Genomic DNA, 21,234 nt, shown 5'->3' with positions numbered 1-21,234 from the left:
AAACTACCCTTACCGTTTTCTTCTCAAGATAAAATAAAATGTTATCCCATCCATAAAAGATGGCCTTCCCATCCCGAAATAATCCTAGTACCTCTCTTCTGAATCTTAACCAACAAGTCAATATTCTTTCCTATATAAGGAGACTAAAACTGTAAATAGTATTCTAATTAAGGCCTAGAAAGATAATTACCTATTTTGCCTTGTAATTAGTATGCCTATACATTTATTCTAAAATTCTATTAGCTTGGATATTAGAAACACTTGAATCACTGTAAAAACAAAATTGTTTTCTTCAGTCACACTATTGAATGTGTTATATCTATATTAAACGTGCAATCCAAGTTACGACTCAAATGTAATACAAGGTCATATACACATGGGTACACCCCCAATATTTTTTTAGAAGTTTGACTAAAAACTGTCATAAATGTTTGTTTTTTTAAATAACAATGTTCTTTAGAAATTCTAATGTAGCTATCATAGTATATAGGTGAATAGCCTGGATTTGTTATATGGCGGCGTAAGTGTGTGTTTTCTTATAGCAAAGTCACATAGGGCTATCGGTTAAGTCTACCGAGGGGAATCGAACCCTTGATTTTAGTGTTGTAAATCCGTAGACTTACCGCTGTAACAGCGGGGAGCTAGATAGCGGCGTTGCAGTCCTTATTATACGTAATACCCATGTAATATTAGAATACTTTGCATGCTAATCGTGCTTTGCACAATACACTTTGACTTTTAATCTCACAAATTTAAACCCCCATTCCGAACATTCTGCGTATGGGCCTAGTTCTAGGGAGAAGAGTGCCTCCAAATTGAAATCACTTATCTACTGCTCTTTATTTCTCTACATTTACTATAATTAAAAGTAATTTGTCAAATATATGTTCAACTTATCAATGGATCCATGCCATTTTGTACCAGGATAGACCGGAGTTAGGGGTAGGTTGTTAAAATGTTCATAATTATCTATAGTCCTGTAATGACGCAGTTGTGTATAACAAGTTGTGATTAGATCATCTCGGTGTCAGTTATCAAGGAGTAAAGAACGAAAAACGTGAGGCTTTCCAAAGGTAAGAACATGAAATACATTTTTTTTGTCCTCAGTTGCTTTTTTGTGCACAGAAATGGTTTAATATTATTTTAGTAATTAAAGGTACTTGTGGAAATGAAGCACGTGAGCATACAAGGTATAAAAACATTTATTATGTGAAACGCACAACGTTGAGTGACATACTGCTGGGATGCTTGCCACACATCGTAATACTAAAGAAATATTAATGTTACCAGAAACGCTGAGATCTCTTAGATAAGTCAATTACAGAAACAAAAGTTCTGAGTAAGAAGAAACAAAGACACACCCCTACATATAGAATATCGGAATAAAATTTATAAAGATCATATTTCTTAAAATTCCACAACGATCATATTTTTGTTTTGTTTCTTACACATTTATACGAATTAGACATTTGTTTTATAAGATCTTTCACTTGCTAACCAGTATCCACTTATATCACTTGATGAGTTAGTTGTTTTTTCCAAGCAATTCTATCAAGTGAAGAATCTATCCCATTAGGTGTCACAATCCCGTTAAATAAACTAATCATGATAACTAACTTTTTTTTTAATACTTAAGCTGTATATTAGAAAATTTGCAAGATACAGTGGTTTTTATATAGCATAGACAATATTTTATGTGAGTAGAAAAATTAATCAGTTATGTTTCCTTTCTGTTAATAAAACAATATTTAAAAAAACTAATGACTAGTCCTGGCTAATCCTACTTCAACACATAATACAGCTTGAAATACCCAAAAGTCTCACGTCATTAACAATCCTTATGCCCCAAGAATATCAATAACGTATAAACGGAAAAACAAAGATCCAGCCACTGTGGTATTCCATTAGCAAACAACAAACGAAAAAAAAACCTATTGACTAAACTCCATTAATAATAACATTTTACCTTCACTTATCCATCTACTATATATTCCATCAAACTAGTCTTTAGCAACACCTACTGATGTGATTTTCTCACTTAATATGACCAGGTGGTTAAGGCACTGGACTCGTAATCTGAGGATCGCGTGTTCGAATCCCCGTCACACCATAGCTGAAAGGACAGATTACCACTATTCGTTGGTAAAAGAGTAGCCCAAGAGTTGGCGGCGGGTGGTGATGACTAGTTGCCTCTCCTCCAGTCTTACACTGCCAAATTACAGACGGCTAGCGCAGATAGACCTTGTGTAGCTTTGCTCGAAATTCAAAACCAAACCTTACCTAATATTCTGTGTTGAAACTCATCAATTTATTATTATTATTTAAGTACATCGAGGTAACACCCTTTCCGTTGTCCAAATAACACATGACAGGGTCGAAAAAGTTAGATTTGTAAGGCAAGCTGTATAAGTCATATCTTATATTTGACCTCCATTTACACCTAGGGGACAACTGTGCTAGGTCTTGTGCTTTATCTATTTTTAATCTCCCATTCTTACTATTTTATCACCAAGGAATCAATATCTACATGGGTGAAGTCAATTCCAATATTTTTATATAGAATACCCAAGATCAAAAATACAAACTAGTAACACATTCACTTACACGGATATAGAAAATAAAACATTTTAAATCTTAACCATCTCATAGTCTTCATTTCAATATCTTGCATTCTTTTAACATTTTAAAATGTTCCCTAATTTTAACACTACCAGCTAGTTGTTTCTCATAAGCATTTTGGATTTCCTGACTGATGTTTTGCCTAAATTCTGGCTTATCTATATTTCTGCAAATATTCTATCCTAGTTAAAACATTAAACTCTTAAAATGAGGTCATTTATTTCTTATTTTCTCCTTTACATCTTTCATAAACCACATAGGTTTGAATTTCCTATTTTTATCATTTTTCTTTTTTCTGTGCCTCCACCCGTGACACAGTGGTATATCTGCAGACTTCCAACGCTAGAAACCGAGTTTCGATACCCGCGATAGGCAAAGTATAAATAGCCCATTATATAGTTGTGTGCTTAACCTACAAAAAAAATATTTCTTTTTAGAAATATGTTTATACTGAATTAAACACATTATCTCAATTCATTAAAAATAAATTTAATTCATGGCCTCACAATCTGCTTTCTGAAAAATACGGAAATAAAAGAAAAATTACTTTTATCTTAATATGCAGCAGAACATCAAACCTAATTACGCAATGATTACATTTTCCCTGATGTTCTACTATTTCGATTTTGTTAACCACAGCACCATGAGAAGATGACAATATATCTAAACTTCTGTGATCATTTGGTATAAAAAATCAACGTGATCAGTTTCAATAACTCTTTATTAATCACTACTTGACTCTATACAATCAGAATCAATGTGTCTGAAATTAATGTCACCCACAATTATTGTATCAGTATTCTTATTAATAACGAATATGATATCATTACACAATTTTTCAGTTATATTAGCTGTCTGATCAATTCGTTTATAATTGTTATAACAATTGACAATGAAAAGTTTTCTACAATTGAAACCCATTTCTTCTCAACCTATAGAATGCAAACATTTATATCTTCAGTCCCAAAAAGCTGCATATCAACCCTCGTATAAAGAATTTCTCAACCCTCTTTAAAAAAGTTTATTAATGTTCACTTATAACCTGAAATTTCAAAATAATTTCTGTTATTAATGGTCTGTACATCTAACCACGTTTCAGTAGTTCTCATTATATCATAGCCTTTCATTTTATATACAATTTTTGCTATAATTTGTTTCCTTTTCCCTATATACATGTACATATTTATATGTATGCGTTTGTGTGTGTAACAATATGATTTGCGAATTTTAAAAGACCGAAAATTATAACTATGTAATAGCCATTTAAAGTTGCTTTTTAGTTCAACTATTGTTATTTTTCTATTATTTACATTTTTTATTATTAATATAATTTTCCTTGGGGGTATATACCATTGAAAGCTGGATTAGTTCTCTTTGATGGGCAAAGTGCACATAATCCATTGTGTAATTTTGTGCGTAACAAGAATATTAATATTCGCTTAGTATATGTATCTATTTTTAGTCGTGGCATAGCAGCTCATAGAATGGTTCTGAGTATAGTTTTGTTTTTTTCAAATACAAACTTTAATTCATAGTTCCGTCATCTCTTGACCGATTTGAGATCTAATTATAGTTTTCAACTCAAAAGGTCAAACCCTTTGAATTGATATCTTTGACCACGACCATGGTCTCATAGATGAACTCATTCTAAACCTACCTAAAAATATTTTAAATGCCGCAACTACAGAAGATTCCCTCTTATTTATTTCGTATTCATGCTGTGTCAGTTCTATTGTTCATCTACAAAAATCAATGAACTCAGAAAATAGAGTTGTTAGTACCAATATCAAATGTTAGCAACAATTATCTCAACATGAATTTACGTTCCAATAACTATGTCAGATATAAGTAAAAACAATAACTTTTCATGTGTTATGTGACGAAATGATGTTGAAGTTATGATCAATAACAAATCTTTGTTGTTTGTCATAACAACACCATAAAACTTGTATACTCTATGAATATTTCAAGTGTCTCAATGAAATGCTTTCATTCCGATATAATACATTACTTACCTGTTTGAAACTGCGATACATTAGCTGAATTTCTCGGCGAGAAAATTTCGTGTCACGGCATAGAGCCTCCAAACCATCGGTATCTGAATGAAAGCGGTAGGGACGCGCGTGCTCCATGGCGGGATAAAGAAATGCAGTTCAACAACGTTCTACTGGGTTTAGTTAGAGGTTCGTGTAGTTGTAGATAATAGTGGCAGATATTCCTATATCTGTCTAACGACTCTCTATATTGAATGCTGCAGTTTCAAACCTAGAGTCAAAACTAACTATAAACAACTGAAAAATATGAGATTCACCTGACAATGTCTCGCATGTATGTGTTGGCAGGAAGCCAACCTCATGTGTTAACTTTAATGTCGGAAACGAAAACCGACTGACAGCCAGAAACTAACGGTTATCTGAGAAACCTGTTTTACTATGTACTGTAGGTGGCGCGCATGTGTACTTAAAACGGTAGCTAGCGTATGTTTTTGAGTGCGCTGATTATTAGCAATGTAACCTAATGTTGAACTAGAGTAACATAAAACATAATCTCGGCAGGTTATGGATTCCAGTAACGGTTACCGCGTCGCATGTTGATTATAAATAGATAATTTTAGATTGCATTTTCATAAAAAAAAAAATAGAAAACACTGTGATTCTAAACTTCTTTGAATTTTTAATGCCGAGAAAGAGGAAACAGACAATAAACAACGAATATTATCAGATGACGGTGGTTAAAAAAACAACAACTTCAGTTTAGAAACCAGACTTGAAAAAACATTAAGTTATGATTAATACATTCAATATAACAAAGTTATGATTAATACATTCGGTATAACAGTCTGGATTAAACCCAGAAAACGACATTGAAAACTTTTTTCTTTTAATAGATAAAAAACGAATTCTTGGACTAGTGAAAATGTCAGAGTATTATCATTCTGTATTTTCACCACCTGTGCTAATGAGTAATCTTGTAACTGGTTTATGTATCTTATCATAGTGGTATTTTAGCTAGTTTATATGTCTTGTCATAGTGCTATTTTAACAAGTTTGTATCTCTTACCATGGTATTATTTTAGCTGGTTTGAATGTCTTATTCAAGTGGTGTTTTTAGCTGGTTTATATGTGTTATCAAAATGGTATTTTAACAACTTTGCACCTCTTAACATAGTGGTATTGTAAGAAGTTTGTATCTCTTATCGTAATGGTATTGTAATAAGCTTGTATCTCTTGTCTTAATGGTATTTTAACAAGTTTGTATCTCTTATCGTAGTGGTATTTTAACGATTTACGTGTTTTATTATAGCGGTATCTAAACAAGTTTGTGTGTCTTATCATAGTGGTGTCTTAACAAGTTTGTATGTCTTATCAGAGTGATATTTTAAGTGCTTTATGTGTCTTATCATTGTGGCATTTTAACAAGTTTGTATCTCTTATCATAGTGGTAGTTTGACTGGTTTATGTGTATGACCATAGTGGTATTTTATCGGTTTATGTGTTTTATTATACCAGTATTTGAACAAGTTTGTATCTCATAGCATAGTTGTTTTTAGCTGGTTTATATATCTTATCATAGCAGTATTTTAACAAGTTTGTATATCTTATCACAGTGATATTTTAACAAGTTTGTATGTCTCATCGTAGTGGTATTGTAACTGCTTTATGTGTCTTATCGTAGTGGTATTTTAACGGTTTATGTGTTTTATTACAACGGTACTTTAACAAGTTTGTATCAGTTACCGTAGTGGTTTTTAGCTGGCTTATATGTTTTATCATAGTGGTATTTTAACTGTTTTATGTGTCTTATCATAATGATATTTTAACAAGTTTGTATGTCTTATCATAGTGGTATTTTAAGTGCTTTATGTGTCTTCTCGTTGTGATATTTTAACAAGTTTGTATCTCTTATCATAGTGGTAGTTTGACAGGTTTATGTGTATCACCATAGTGGTATTTTATCGGTTTATGTGTTTTATTATACCAGTATTTGAACAAGTTTGTATCTCTTAGCATAGTTGTTTTGTAGCTGGTTTATATATCTTATCATAGCAGTATTTTAACAAGTTTGTATGTCTCATCGTAGTGGTATTGTAACTGCTTTACGTGTCTTATCATAGTGGTATTTTAACAAGTTTGTATGTTTTATAGTAGTGGTATTTTAACTGCTTTACGTGTCTTATCCTAATGATATTTTAACAAGTTTGTATCTGTTATCATAGTGGTATTTTGACTTGTTTATTGTGTATAACCATAGTGGTACTTTAACAAGTTTGTATGTCTTAGCATAGTGGTATTTTAACGGTTTATGTGTTTTATTATAGCGGTATTTGAACAAGTTTGTGTCTGTTACCATAGTTGTTTTTAGCTGGTTTATATATCTTATCATAGTGGTATTTTAACTGGTTTATGTGTCTTATCATAATGTATTTTTAACTGGACTGTATACCTTAGGATAGTGACATTTTAGTACACTCTCATGTCTTGTCACGTTAGAAATTAAACCCATTATTTAGAATACTAAATATTCTATGAACAGCAAAGCAAGTGCCGCCAGCGAAGTGTTTGTTAGTTAGTAATTTACACCGTGGGTTATCCGTGCTCTGCTAAGTACGGGTATCGAAACCTGGTTTGTAGCGTTGTAAGTCTGCAATAATACCGCTGTGCCACTTGGAGCCCCAGCAAAGTGAACATAAAAAGTTGCTTCAAACAAGCAATTTCATATACTTTCGAAAAATTCTAAAATACTAATAGACTATAGTGTAAGAATGGATACGGAAGGGCTGTTCTCCCACATACAAACACATATCCATATTTAGTTGATTTTTTCGTAGTTTTAACTTTTTATTTCGCAAACTCAATTAATCTAAATAACCTTATAATATCATAATTATAAACATCCTTAGGAAATATTGTGGAAAAGTAATTTTACTAACCTTATTACATGGTCTGTTTAAAAAAATATAAGATGTGATTTGATTTGTTTTGCTAATTACAAAGCATCAATGAATAAAGCAACAATGTGAATTATCCAGTAAGAAAATGGAGGTGAGTGATTTATAGACTTAAACCATGGAAAAGAAAACTCATTTCAAAATCTGTTGTGATTTCTAAAAATGTAAACATTTCTGGTGATCTATAAGAGCTATAAACTAAAAAATGCTTTTTAATAATTTAAAATAAAAACTTGAATTGCATATTACATCTGGTGTCCTTTTGTGGCTTTAACATAAGAACTTGAACTAGATGCTATATGTGATGTATCCTTTGCTAATGTTAACGTAAGAATCTCAACCAGATATATAAATGAGATATTCTAAACATACACCTAATGTGGATATTTATACTATATATAAGTACTGGATAAAATTTTCACCTTATATTCGTTCTTGTATTCCAGCATCAATACCTACCCAATTTTCATACACCCACGTCTCGGTAGATTTCTACTCTTAGCCTCTGAACATCAAAGTATACATACTATACTTTATTGTTTTTCAACAAAAGTAGATGTGCGGGGTATATATTTTAAATTTATTTAATAAAAATATATTTTTATATAAATTGTTTGTCTTCTTTTCTTAGATTTTAGCTTTAGAAAATAACTTATACATAAACGTGAGAATTACGATTAGCTTAATTGAACGGAAACATTACAAATAAAAACTCTGAACTACATAAATAAGTATTTAAAATAGGAGAAAAGAAGTTAGACTACATAATATATAAAAATAAGTAACATATACGAAAATGTGTTTGTTACAGAGCTGTTGTTTGAAACTGAATTGCTAAAATACTATTTAAACGTTCAAATGTTGCCACTGTGACGTCCTAGCTTCCTGAAAATTACATGGTAGTTCTAGCTTTATTTTCTTCCATAGTAGTTTTATTGTATTTCCGTATTAGATTTTAGTTCCTTATGTCTTGTGCTAGATGTAGTTCTATGTTTCCCGTAGCAGTTTTATCTCCCTGTATTTTTGTGGAAACTCAAAATCCATTTATATTTGTTTTAATCTGCATGTCCAATGTCGAATTAGTCCTAGTTGAAAGTATATTTGTGCATAAATTCATTCCGTGTTTGTAACACTGGAAGAAGTTAATCTTCTGTACCTTTTCGATTCAGTGTATTTTCATTACTTGTATTTACTCAGTAACCCATAAAGTTTTATTCTTGAATGAAACCAGTAAAATACAGAGCACAGTTTCACAAAGAGCCATCACAAGATCTGAGTCTTGTAGTAACTATTTAAAGTGTGTATGGCTCAAAGTGAGACAAAAAAATTTGATTATTTGATTACTTGCTTAAATATTTCTTTTTTGTAAATTTCATAACCTTCAGTACGTACATACTGTTTTACAAAGGATTCTGTTTTTAATCGTCTATAGTTGAAAATGAATAAGGATCAAAACAGGTATATAAGAATTTTTTCCCATAAAAATCTTCAGCCAGCTAAACTGTCCATGAAACACTTAACGTCTCAACTGGTGGTAACTCCATGGACGATACATGTATGTAAATACACGCGTGACCAACAAGTGAGAAGTAAGCTAAAGAGTCGAATGAATCTTTAGTTTCCAAACAAAATTAATCAATTCATAAAAACCGAAGCTAAGGGGAGATAAAATTAAGCCTTGTGTGCTTTAAAAGCATCGATCTTAGGCTAAGGGTGATAACTTCTCTTTCCAAGGATCACCATGTAGTTACCTCATAGATATGTGCTATCGACGCATGCGTATTAGCGATCGGTGCAACAAATGGCTACTACTCGGTCGATAAAAAGGAATTTTAGATCCAATCTAACTGCCATCATTTGAAGAGCCACTTTTGTATTCTACTTTCCTTAGAGGGCAGTAGCTCGGGTTTATGGTTCACTGATTCAAAATTAAACCGTCAGTGAGATTGATAGGTGTTTTTCTTTCTTTTTGAACAGTACTAGGTTAACTCCAAATAGTCATGAACCTAGCTAACGTACTCCATTCTGTCTAACCGATAAAATCAATTCATCCTTAGCGCGTAGGAATGGTTCTTCTGAGTTTATATATGCAGACAAGGTGTCGAGATATGGCACATCATGAAACATCAGTTCGTCTCTCACGAGTACGTAGAAGTGTAATATCCGCTTCCGTAATGTTCAATAAGTTCAGTAGCTATAGCATATATAGTCAGACCTCCATAAATAAATGTTACTATAGATAGCTTCAGATATGTTTCTGATATTCTAGTCGTCGTTTATTCTTGAGAAATACTTTCACAGATCAATCGGATTTTCTGAAGTTAGTGTTTTTGTATATAGATCATTTTGACATTACAGAACAGGGAGCTAAAATTCAAATTACGTTACAGTGACTTAGAATAAAAAGTTAAATTTATTATCTTAGATCTATTAAACAGCTGGGATGATTACCTGAGCTTATTACTAGTAAATCATCATCTAACGTTGATCAAGTGTGTTGAATGAGAACTGATTAAAGTGCTCAATATATTAATTACCTTCTGTTATCTAAATAGTGTGGAAAGAAGAAAACTGTCTTTCTTAGATTTCTTAAGGGATTTTTTCAACTGATTTCACTCTTTATCTTTCTACGTAAAGTATAAAAACTAACAAGAAGTAAACAAATCACTGCACCGATCAAGATTACGAACTAATCTTCCAAAAATTGAACTAAACAAATGACTAAATTAAAAAAGAAACAAGGTAATTGAATTGTCAAACTCAAAGGACCCATTCTTTAAAGCAAACTAGGCTCAAAATATATAAGGCGAAACCTTCAAACGATATTTTATTTTAAAAAGTAAAAAGGTTGACAAGTATCCCATTACTTAAATACAAATTCTTTCTGACTACATATTTTCTTTAAGTAGTTCTTTCATTTACACATGCTTCCCCAACACACCAATGTTTTGGGACAGATTTAGGATCTTTTATTAAAGTGTTGTTCTTGTATCTGCTCATAGATTTTTTTTATATATCACTTTCGTTAGTAAGTCCAACTCTGAAAACCTATGTATTGCTTCGATATTTTGCTTCACATTTTCAACCAGATTCATGTGGTAAGATAAGCTGTAATTCTTTACGGCCAATAACAATTTTACACAATCAACGTTTCGGTATCACGACTTTATGAGGATGGTTTTTCACTTTATTCTTATTCATTTCAAAGTTTGCCTGAAATATTATTGAAAGCGAAAAATTCAAAAGAAGGTATAAAAATACCCAGACAATATTTTCGTTATTATCAACTAAAAACACAAGTATTTTCGCTCTGTATAACACTGAAAGAGATTTGTTTGAAATATAACAGTACGTCTGAGATTGTAAAATTGTTAAGCAACATCGTACGAGGAACGTTTGTTTGAAATATAAACAGAATTGAATTAAAAATAAATAACTTTATCAAAATATAAGTTTGAAAATTAAACTCTTTTATGATAGTTTTAGTCTAAGAACGATCAATTCTAGAAGCATTTTAGAACACCTTCCATTTAGGGTATTCCTGCTAGTTAGTAAACAATGTTTAGATACATCATTGTGGCCTTTGCTGTTTTGTTGTCTTACTTTGGTTTAATCTGAGTATTTAAACTCTTCATATCAGTGTCAATCAAACCGTTTATGTCTCTCTGCACCAAAAGCTATATCACATTATTTCCAATTATAACGCTATAAAATACAATTCCAACCATAGTAGAAACTCACAAAGTAATGGTCTCTCATGCTGGTATAAAGCTTTTATATTTAGTGAATTTGATAGGAGGATGAAAATATAACAACAAACACTGTTAAGACAAGAGTGACACTTTGACCAGCAGAGCCTGTTATCAATAAGATATTTGTAATCTTACTGAAGTCATAAACATAAACATTTCTAAAAAAAAAAACAGTACAAGTCAAATCAGAGCGATATATAAGTATGAAATTTCACTACAGTAGTAGCAACACTAACAGCAGAATTCGTATTTAGATAAACTTGAGTCCTGGTGATGTTACGTAGTGGTTAACATTTCTACTTGATCGTAGGTCAAAGATCAAGACCACACTAAAGAATAACTATATAATTTGAGAAAATTTTATTTCTGTTTTTGCCTTGATACATATTATAATTAATATCTGATTTATTATGTCACGAACGTTACGTATTACGATTTCAAACAGCCGGAAATTTTAATTTCAATTTAGCAGTTACTTGAATTTCAATATGTATCAAATTTATGATATTTGCTAACAAAATTGATACACACTATTTTCTTTCTTAGCACGAACATATTTTGCTATAGAAACAAAAATACAACCTATAATAACAGTTATTAGAAGTAGTTATTTAAAAAATGGGTTATATATAAGAGTTTTACAAACTTACAAATAATAGTGAGTTTTATATCTGGTTTAGAACTGAATCTTTTATCGATGTTCACGGATAGCAAATTAATTCTTTGTTAATACACTTGTACATTTCTCTTGACAGCTAGCTAGCTTGAAGCACCCGTAAGTTTTCACCGATAACAATACACATCCAATAATATACGTCGCAAGCATCAAACTGAAATACAAATAGGCATTAAAATAAACTTATAATTGTAAATTCGCTGCAACGTAGAGTAATATCTCATGTTATGATTCACAAAATTAATACCTTTATGGACCCTAAATTACTCCAGTCATAAATTTCCCCAGCTTGCAAATGTATTTATACATCAGTAAATAATCTCTAGTATATATTCTTCATTATTTTTCTACCAATTAGCAGGAACGTCTTAGCTATAGAAATATTCACCTTACTGACTTGATGTATTTTACCTGGGCCCCCGAAAATGTTCTACTTCAAGAATAAATAAAATCAAAATTAAGAGTAACAAGCGTTATTTTCTCTTGATTTTGAAGTGCACATGTCATGTTGTGCTGTAACCTACAGGCTGCATAATACTTCTCCCGACTCATGACACGCATACGTTAACGTCCGTTATGCGACGTCATTTTAGTGTCTACTGACTGACTGACAGGCAACACACTACTATATTGTTGTGAGTATGGTTAAAACACGTGATCCTACAAGTGTATATATATGTATGAGTACATTTTAGAAAGGCCTGATCTTATCTTATACTAATGTATTTAAGGAAGCCTCTCTTCATTGTAATGTACTTCAGGTGGACGTTTATGTATATTTTTAAATTCTCAACCTTAAATGCATTAGTAATTTCTCTATCGTTTATCATGTCTTACCAAATATTACTAATTAAACTTTGTTTTCATAGAAATATCAAAAGCCAACATTTTTGTATAAAATGGAGATATTTTAAGTACTGATGTTCATAATATACACACATGTATATAGAAATTATAACCCACTGTGGGCACTAATCTAATCGAAATAGTGTTTGTTTTTACCCACATCTCTTCTCGAATATGATTAACAAATTTTGAAAGTTATGCGTATATTGTTTGAATCTAATCTTTTGCGATGTATTTTATCAAAGACCACCTTAAGCAAAAAGAGAAGTCTAAAAGTACTCTTGTTTGTTTAAAAGAAAAGCCTAAAAGTATAAATGTATGTGTGTTTTCGAGTTATAGTAGGAGACGAATGGGCTCTGCTTTTTTCGTATTGTAGTGAATAACGGGCTGTTTCTGTGGTAGAGCTCTGTATTTCGGGGTTGGTGAGCCTTGTTTGAATTGGTGAGATAATATATTATAAGTTCCTCACTTTAGGCTTTGTGTGCGTTATAGACATGGCAGTCAATACCTATATGATGAGTGGTAGAGTATTGCTGACGATGAATGATCTTAGTAGCATTGCTAAAAATACAAATTCGGATTCTTTCTTTTTCCAAATGCAAAAATAATTTTCATACTTGTATATTAAAGGTGGCCGGTTAGTAGACACTAGACTGTGTGGAAAGATACATCGGGTTTTTAACCAGTTGGTTCTAATGAAGTCCCCAGTGCCAGAAGCACAGCAATTAGTCCACAGGCTTATAATGCTGTAAACTATATTTCGATACCCGTGGTAGGCAGAGCACAAATTGTTCATTGTATAAATTTGTGCTTAACTATAAGCAAAAAAAATGTTTTAATAAAATTATTGAAACTTTTTGCAGCTTAAATTTAATTTTATTTAGTGTTTAAGTAAAAAAAGGGTGTAAGTTTTATTTACTTAAACTTTTAAAAGTTGTCCTTTATATTCATAACCATTAATCAAACCATTTGGGGACCTTGATCATTGGAAAGTTTTAAAAAAATTGATAAAGAATCCTCATCCTTGAAGTAGTAAGTTGTGACTATGTCTAAACTTAAACACGTGATGTTGTCGAAATCTACCTTTTGGCACTATAAAACAAACCTTGAAGTAAGATCAATATATATATAAGCATAATAAAGGAAACAAAAATGTTCTCATCCTGCTCGCCTTTCATTTTCCTTCTCCTTAAAAACGATATTAAACTCCTATGCTTGTGTTCATTTCTTCTTAATCGATGTTTCTAATTTTCTTAGCCGTTTTAATTTCGGTACTCAACATTTTAATACATTTGATCCAGGATCTATTTCTAAATTAATGTAGTTATCAAATTTAAAACTTGATCCTTCCTTGGAATATAAATATATGTAGTGACGGCCTCTTTGAACCTGTTTTTTAATGTTGTAAGTTATTATTTCCATTGTACTGACAATAATAGGTATGCAAAAAACAATTTATAAGAATAAAGAAATGTTTATTAATGGTGGAACATTTTATATGCTCTCCCATAAATAAAACTTTTCCTTATGCTTATAAATCGTTTTTGGCTCACTTATTAACATATTACCATAACGTTACCCGAGTATCGTACTGAGTGCTGAAGTAAGTTAATTAAATCAGTGATGACGAGAAAACCCATTTGTAGAGAAATATATATGTAAAAACGGCTAATTTGGGTTAAAAAAATTTATGTAGCGAAACGAACAACGTTTCGACCTTCTTCGGTCATCGTCAGGTTCACAAAGAAAGAAAGAGGTAACTCTCTCTCTCTCTCTGGTATTTGGGTATATTTATTTGTATACCCAGGAGGGTCAGGTACACTAGATCTCTTCCTCCTTCCATGACTTTGTTGAAGTGGCCAGATTAATATATTTCGAGTAAATACTGAATGGCTGGATTGATATCATAACTTTAGTCAGGTCCTTTTCAGGACAATGTCCATTTATATTGTTCTTTGATTTTTTATTATTATTATTTTTTTAATAAGTCTAGAACGTAGGTGGCCTGTTTTATTTTAGCTCTATTCTATTATTACTATTATTATTATTATTTTAAATGATTTTATCTTAATGATCTAATGTAGAAATTTAACAGGGAGAGGTGTTTAGGTCTCTCTTCATCATATATGCAATATGTGACTAGTTCGCATAACAACTCATTTTTTCGCCAATTTTTATCAAAATATTTTATTGTACTATGTAAAAGTCTATCTGGTATTGTTTGTGTATTTGAGTAATGATGCATGAACTTTGATGAAGTGGTTTTAGGTATTCTATATGCTGATATAATTAGTGTATTCTGTAATGTTTGGAGTTTGGTTTGTATTTGTTTTACACTTACATTGATCCATGCAGGAGCTGCATAGTCTTGCATATTTTAATGATGTTTTCCGGTGTTTTTCCATAGTTTTTACCATTTAGACTTGTAGCATAATTTATTCTTCGCCACATTTTAATTTTTATGTTATTTACATGTTTTATCCATGTAAGTTTCGAATCAAATGTTAATCCTAAAAATTTTGCATATGAAGCAGTCTGGAGGAACTCTCCGTTCATGTAGATTTGGGGTTGAACTTTGTAAAGAGGTAACTGACCACATGTTTAAAGGGGGTTATGTAACTGAGTGTAGGAATGTAGAGGGCGTGCTTAGATGTGTGAATATATATTTTTAATGTAGGTATAAAGGTGTTCCTTTGTATTGATTTATTTTGGGCTTGAGTTGTTGTATAAGTAAGGTTTCTTTAATTTTGCGTTTGTTTATGCTTGTTTCTTTATTTTATATTTGGGTGTTTTCTATGGTTATGTTGTGTTTATTTGATTTTCAATGTTCGAAAATGCCTGAAGGTGACTTTTTGTGTTTTGTGAATCTGGTTTCCATTTTCCTACTTGTTTCTCCAATATAGAATTCGTAGCAGATATCACATTGTATTTTATAAATAATGTAGGTGCGATATAATAACAAAATATGACATTCCAGTTAATACTAAATTTATTCAAAAACCAGGCACAAAACTAAAGTCTATACAATGTAAAAACCACACTGACCATGTGGTCACCTTTCGGTCAGTTACCTCTTTCTTTCTTTGTGAACCTGACGATGACCGAAGAAGGTTGAAACGTTGTTCGCTCCTCTACATAAAAAAAATTTTCTCAACCCAAACCAGCCGTTTTTACATACATAAGTTAATTAAAATATTGCAATTTAAGTTGCATAGTTAGCTTCTCATCTTCCTTATTGCTTTCATGACATCTAGAGATGATCCTCAGAGGTCATCGTAAATCAAGTAGTTGAGTTGTTTTTCCTCACAAATTAGGCTCTTAATCGTTGTTCTTCCTCATAGTAAAATTAAAATATTCTTAAAAATGCATTACCGTGATCAAAAGCATCAACAATTAAGCAAGTTTCGTTTTATTAGCAGGGTCGGAACGAGCTTCATTGGTTGTCTCTCCAATGGGTGATGCGTATTAAAAGAATAAGATTCTTGTTTGTAAGTTAGCACTTTTTATCGTGTTGTTTGTTTCTTATTTAAAATATTTAACTAAACTATTTGTAATTAAATACGTAACCTGTTGTGTCAAATTATCTACCAATCATTAAGACATTGATACACTTCACTATATTGATGAAAAATGTAATTTGTATAAAACCCGCTCAAATATGGATGTAGTTGCCATTGCGATTTCGCTCCCACTGTGATGAATTATTTATGAGAATATTTTATGTTTAATTTTTAAGACTAACATATCATACATGTTTAAAGTTCCGTACTGAAGTCTAGGATTAATCAGTATTTTATCTCATTTTAAGTAAATAATTATGTTAATATAAGCATTATGAGGTTTCAAGGGTATGAAAATACTTCTATAAGATTAGTCCTAAGTTTAGTGTTGCACAATGGAGATCAAAGTGAAAGATGGCTCTAGGAATTACAGCGTGACTTCACGACTTTCCCAATAAAGGCTTCAGTCTAATTTTAGTAACGTTAATTAGGCATAAGTGTCAAGAAGTGGCAGCTTAACTATATATTATTCTAGGAATATAGCTTATAGCTGTCTTCCACGCACTGCTATCCTTTCCAGCTATAAAATAAAATTTCCAAGCAAGTTTCTGAGACCTCGCCTATGATCACATGTGAATGAAAGCGCAAAAACTATTTGATGGTAAAAGTCATGCATGCATTTAAAGTAGATTAATATTTTAAAGTCAATTTTCAGAATACGACTGATACAAATATGTCATTTCTTTCATGATTTGAAATCAATGATATATATTTGTGAGTCAGCGTGATACAGGTATCAACAATACTTGGTCGCATATACGTTCAAGCATGTGTCAGTAGAATAACCAAATCATGATGTTTCGGTCAACGTTTGTTATTTGGCAATATCTTAAACAATAATAATTTACTCAGTCTTTCGTTCTACCTCCCTCTGTCCCCTCAGTCGAAAGGTTTGAATTTGAGTTTAACGTTAGCTTTGTAATGTTTGGTTTCATGTTCTTGGAAGATGCATCTGTTTTGGTACAACCAAGTGCATAATGTTTGGTGCAAGGTTTATTTTGTTTGGTTTTTGAATTTCACGCAAAGCTACACGGGGGCTATCTGTGTAAGATTAGAGGGAAGGCACTAGTCATCACCACCCACTGCCAATTCTTGGGCTACTCTTTTACCAACGAATAGTGTGATTGACCGTAACATTACGGGTCAAAGGGTGAGCATGTTTGTTGTGACGGAGATTCGAACGCGCGACCCTCACATTACAAGTCGAGCGCTTCTAACCACTTGGCCATGCCAAGCTATTTGGTACTAACTGATTCTAGTTATGAATGTACCTTAGCGAGCACGTGTTTACTCTTGGATTCTCTGAGAACATTTTTTTTTTGAAAAAGTGATTAATTTGAAATATTTCTCTGAGATATGTTGAATTTTAAATCATGACTTTATGTCTGTTGCATCATTAAATTTTTCATTTCACGCCAAAGTGAAACTGTATCGTAGTTGAATGATAAGTTTGTTTGTTTGTTTGTTTTTAATTTCGCACAAAGCTACTCGAGGGCTATCTGTGCTAGCCGTCCCTAATTTAGCAGTGTAAGACTAGAGGGAAGGCAGCTAGTTATCACCACCCACTGCCAACTCTTGGGCTACTGTTTTACCAACGAATAGTGGAATTGACCGTAACATTATAACGCCCCTACGGCTGAAAGGGTGAGCATGTTTGGTGCGACGGGGATTCGAACCCGCGCCCTTCAGATTACGAGTCGAACGCCTCAACCCACGTGGTCATGCCGGGCCCTGATTGACAAGTGTTTTCTATTACAGAGAGCCAGAAACACGATCTTGCTTTCAGCTGTTGCTCCTACTCCCATTTATAATAACTCTCCTATGATCTTGTTTCATGTCATTGTTTGCTTCTGTTTTAACTTAAATAAACTGAGCGTACAGATCATTACTGAAACTGTACTTTTGTTTTGAAATTTCTTTCGTTTTGATTTAAGTGTATCAGAATATTTAGTTAAAATATAAGCTCCTGTTGACCATATGAAGTAGTATTTAATGTGTGATGCATAATATTTTAGGTACATGATTACTGCAAAGTTCATTTTTACACTTGTCTTTTGAATGTGTATTTCAGTTATTTCAGTAGCGTAACGCGTTTTTTACGCAACTCTCCTTTTTTATTTTATTTCATAATCTTCTATACTTGTTACGCCAATATATACTCTTCAAAAAAAGAAACACAAAAGGCAAAATATGAGACAAATTTTTAACAAGTTCATTCCGGGTAGTTCTGTATGACGTGTGTGAAACTTTGCACATTCACTGCTGAACATCCAAAGTCTGCAAAGGCGAAGTCCACGCTCACTAGTTGAAGTTTAACGTCACTCAACGTCAATAACGAGTATGCCCGCCGTGAGCATCAATAACTGCTTAGCATCTACTGCCCATGGAAGCGATGAGATGACGAATCACATCCTGTGAAATGGATGTCCACTCAGCCTGCAAAGCTGCTGCAAGCTGAAGTAGAGTCTGCGGTTGAGGTTGTCGCCGTCGCAGACGTCGGTCCAACTCGTCCCAAAGATGTTCGATGGGGTTTAAATCTGGTTATCTGGAGAACCAGGGAAGAACGTTGATGTTGTGGTGTCTCAAGAAGACAGTGGTGAGTCGGGCTGTGTGAGGACGGGCGTTGTCATGCTGAAAAACGTCGTTGACGTTCACCATGATGGGTTGCACATGGGGCCTAAGAATCTCGTCGACGGTTGCGTACGGTCTGATCGGAAATCATACGCAGCCCTGGTATGGTTGAGGCAGTAAACGTCGCAGTGGTGGTCCTATCCCGAAGGTGACGTAACCGGATGTTGCGATCTTGTGCGGGCGTGGTCACACGAGGTCTGCCAGATCGTGGACGGTCACAAGTTGATCCATGTTCTTGGTGACGATTCCATAGCCTTGTGATGATGCTTGGGTAGACATACACAGCTCTGGCACCATCTGATCGAGATTCGCCTGCTTCCAAGCGGCCAATGGCGTTGTTGCGTTGTGCTTCAGTCAGTCTTAGCGTAACTGTATTGCATGTCGGTGGCTTAACACTGAGCTATGGAAACCGAGAACCCGTCACTTTTATAGGGATTTTGCACATGTTGCACTTGCAGAACATGCAGATCTCTCAAACAAATTTAGTGGACACGAATGCGTTTTGGCGAAAAATCCGATGTTTTCCTCCGTTTTCAAAGTTCACAACTTTAATTGTCATTTTGGTCTCACAATCAGTGTCTTAACACGTGTAACATCACGTACTCTGAGCTTGTAACGTTATTGCATATATTTCTCTTTAAAATAACAAAAATATCCCTTTTGCGTTTCTTGTTTTGAAGAGTATATTTTTAAAAGCAACCAGTGTGACGTTATTTGCGCATGTCCTGAACATGCTCTCATTGCCAGGAAGTCAACTTGTAGGGACGTCGCATTATTTAATATGTTGTATATTACTGTTTGTTTGTTTGTTTGTTTTTAATTTCGTGCAAAACTACACAAGGGCTATCTGCGCTAGCCGTCCCTAATTTGGCAGTGTAAGACTAGAGAAAAAGCAGTTAGTTATCACCACCTATCGCCAACTCTTTTACCAACGAATAGTGGGATTGACCGTCACATTATAACGCCCACACGTCTGAAAAGGAAAGTATGTTTGGTGCGACGGGAGTTGCGTTTTACCAAGACTGAACTAAGATTAAATTTGTTTGGCATATCTGAAGGTTTAGAGTACTGAATTTTTAATCAGAGGGCAGCGGATTCACATCTCCACCTCCGAACATGCTCGCCCTCTCAACTGTGAGGGAGGTGTCTGATTCCGAATTTGGTAATGAGCTCTACTTAAGACTTTTCAAGGCATTTCTTGTTCAAATTGGTACACAGTGATTTCTATATGACTTAGGCTAATTATATCAAAATTTTCTGTACATCAATCAGTTTTTAATTTTAGGCTCACAAAATGATGGAAAATAAAATGGCCACCAAATTCATTCTAATTCTTCATAACGTTTGTTCCAGTTAGACCAGAATGATAATATATGGCTTTTTTTCTACGTTATAGGTAAACAGAAACTTAATAGGAGTAATATTAATTTCATAGGATTTATTCTGACATTCCTGGAAATGTTAAATGTTTTTAAAGTGTCCGCCAAATAAAGATACGAATACTTATATTATTCAATCATATTGAAAATGTATAAAGGTTCTGGGACTTTCGTGCATCTAAACTATTCAGAAACTGAATAATGACAAACTATGTGCCAGAAAGTATATTTTTTATCATGCTAAACACGTAAAGCTATATGTCAATATTGATGCTGGATGCTAACAACGCAAAATTTGATGAGAGATCAATTTCTAATGCAATGATATGACACATTATGAATTTTCAAATAGTTCTATTACCAAATTACTGTTTTGTTTTTCCAGACACTTTGCTACAGTGTAGTCTAATAGATAGCCAAATATACTCGGTGTATTAGTAGTGTACAATAATGTAACCATTTATCAGCCTCGAGAGACTCTCTTAGTGCCGATCCATCAATGCTCATCGCATGTCTGTAATAAAACAGGAGCATATTACAGTTGTTAGTCCCACTAACAATAAAAAACAGAGAATAAATTGGACAGAGTATTGGATACAGTTTTATTAATGGGAGTATTAAAGTGGCAAAAGTCATGCTACTCAATATTTACTGATAAAGAATGAACTACAAAACTGGCGCATTCTTCATCCAATTCAGGTAGTAGACCATCTACTTTTAAATCTGGGTCGAATAGCAATGCTTCGATTTCAAAGCTCAGAAGCTGGGCAAGCCCATTAAATTAGAAACTCTATATGTTTTGGCAGACACCAATAAAAGGAAG

General features: G+C 33.0%; 1 protein-coding gene across 1 annotated transcript in view; it reads right to left on the bottom strand.

Annotated features, from left to right (window-relative positions):
* LOC143255675 (A-type potassium channel modulatory protein KCNIP2-like) overlaps window positions 1–5,006 on the bottom strand; it is a 125,415-nt gene extending 120,409 nt beyond the window's left edge. Inside the window, exon 1 of the mRNA XM_076511718.1 lies at window positions 4,635–5,006. Coding sequence (XP_076367833.1) covers window positions 4,635–4,751 — 117 coding nt within the window. The 5' untranslated portion in view covers window positions 4,752–5,006. The remainder of the gene's footprint in view (window positions 1–4,634) is intronic.
* Window positions 5,007–21,234: the final 16,228 nt, after the last annotated feature.

Source organism: Tachypleus tridentatus, chromosome 7, assembly GCF_004210375.1.
Source record: "Tachypleus tridentatus isolate NWPU-2018 chromosome 7, ASM421037v1, whole genome shotgun sequence".
Classification (NCBI taxonomy): Eukaryota; Metazoa; Arthropoda; class Merostomata; order Xiphosura; family Limulidae; genus Tachypleus; species Tachypleus tridentatus.
Note: the sequence above shows the minus strand (reverse complement) of the source record. Positions and strands in the feature narration are given on the sequence as shown.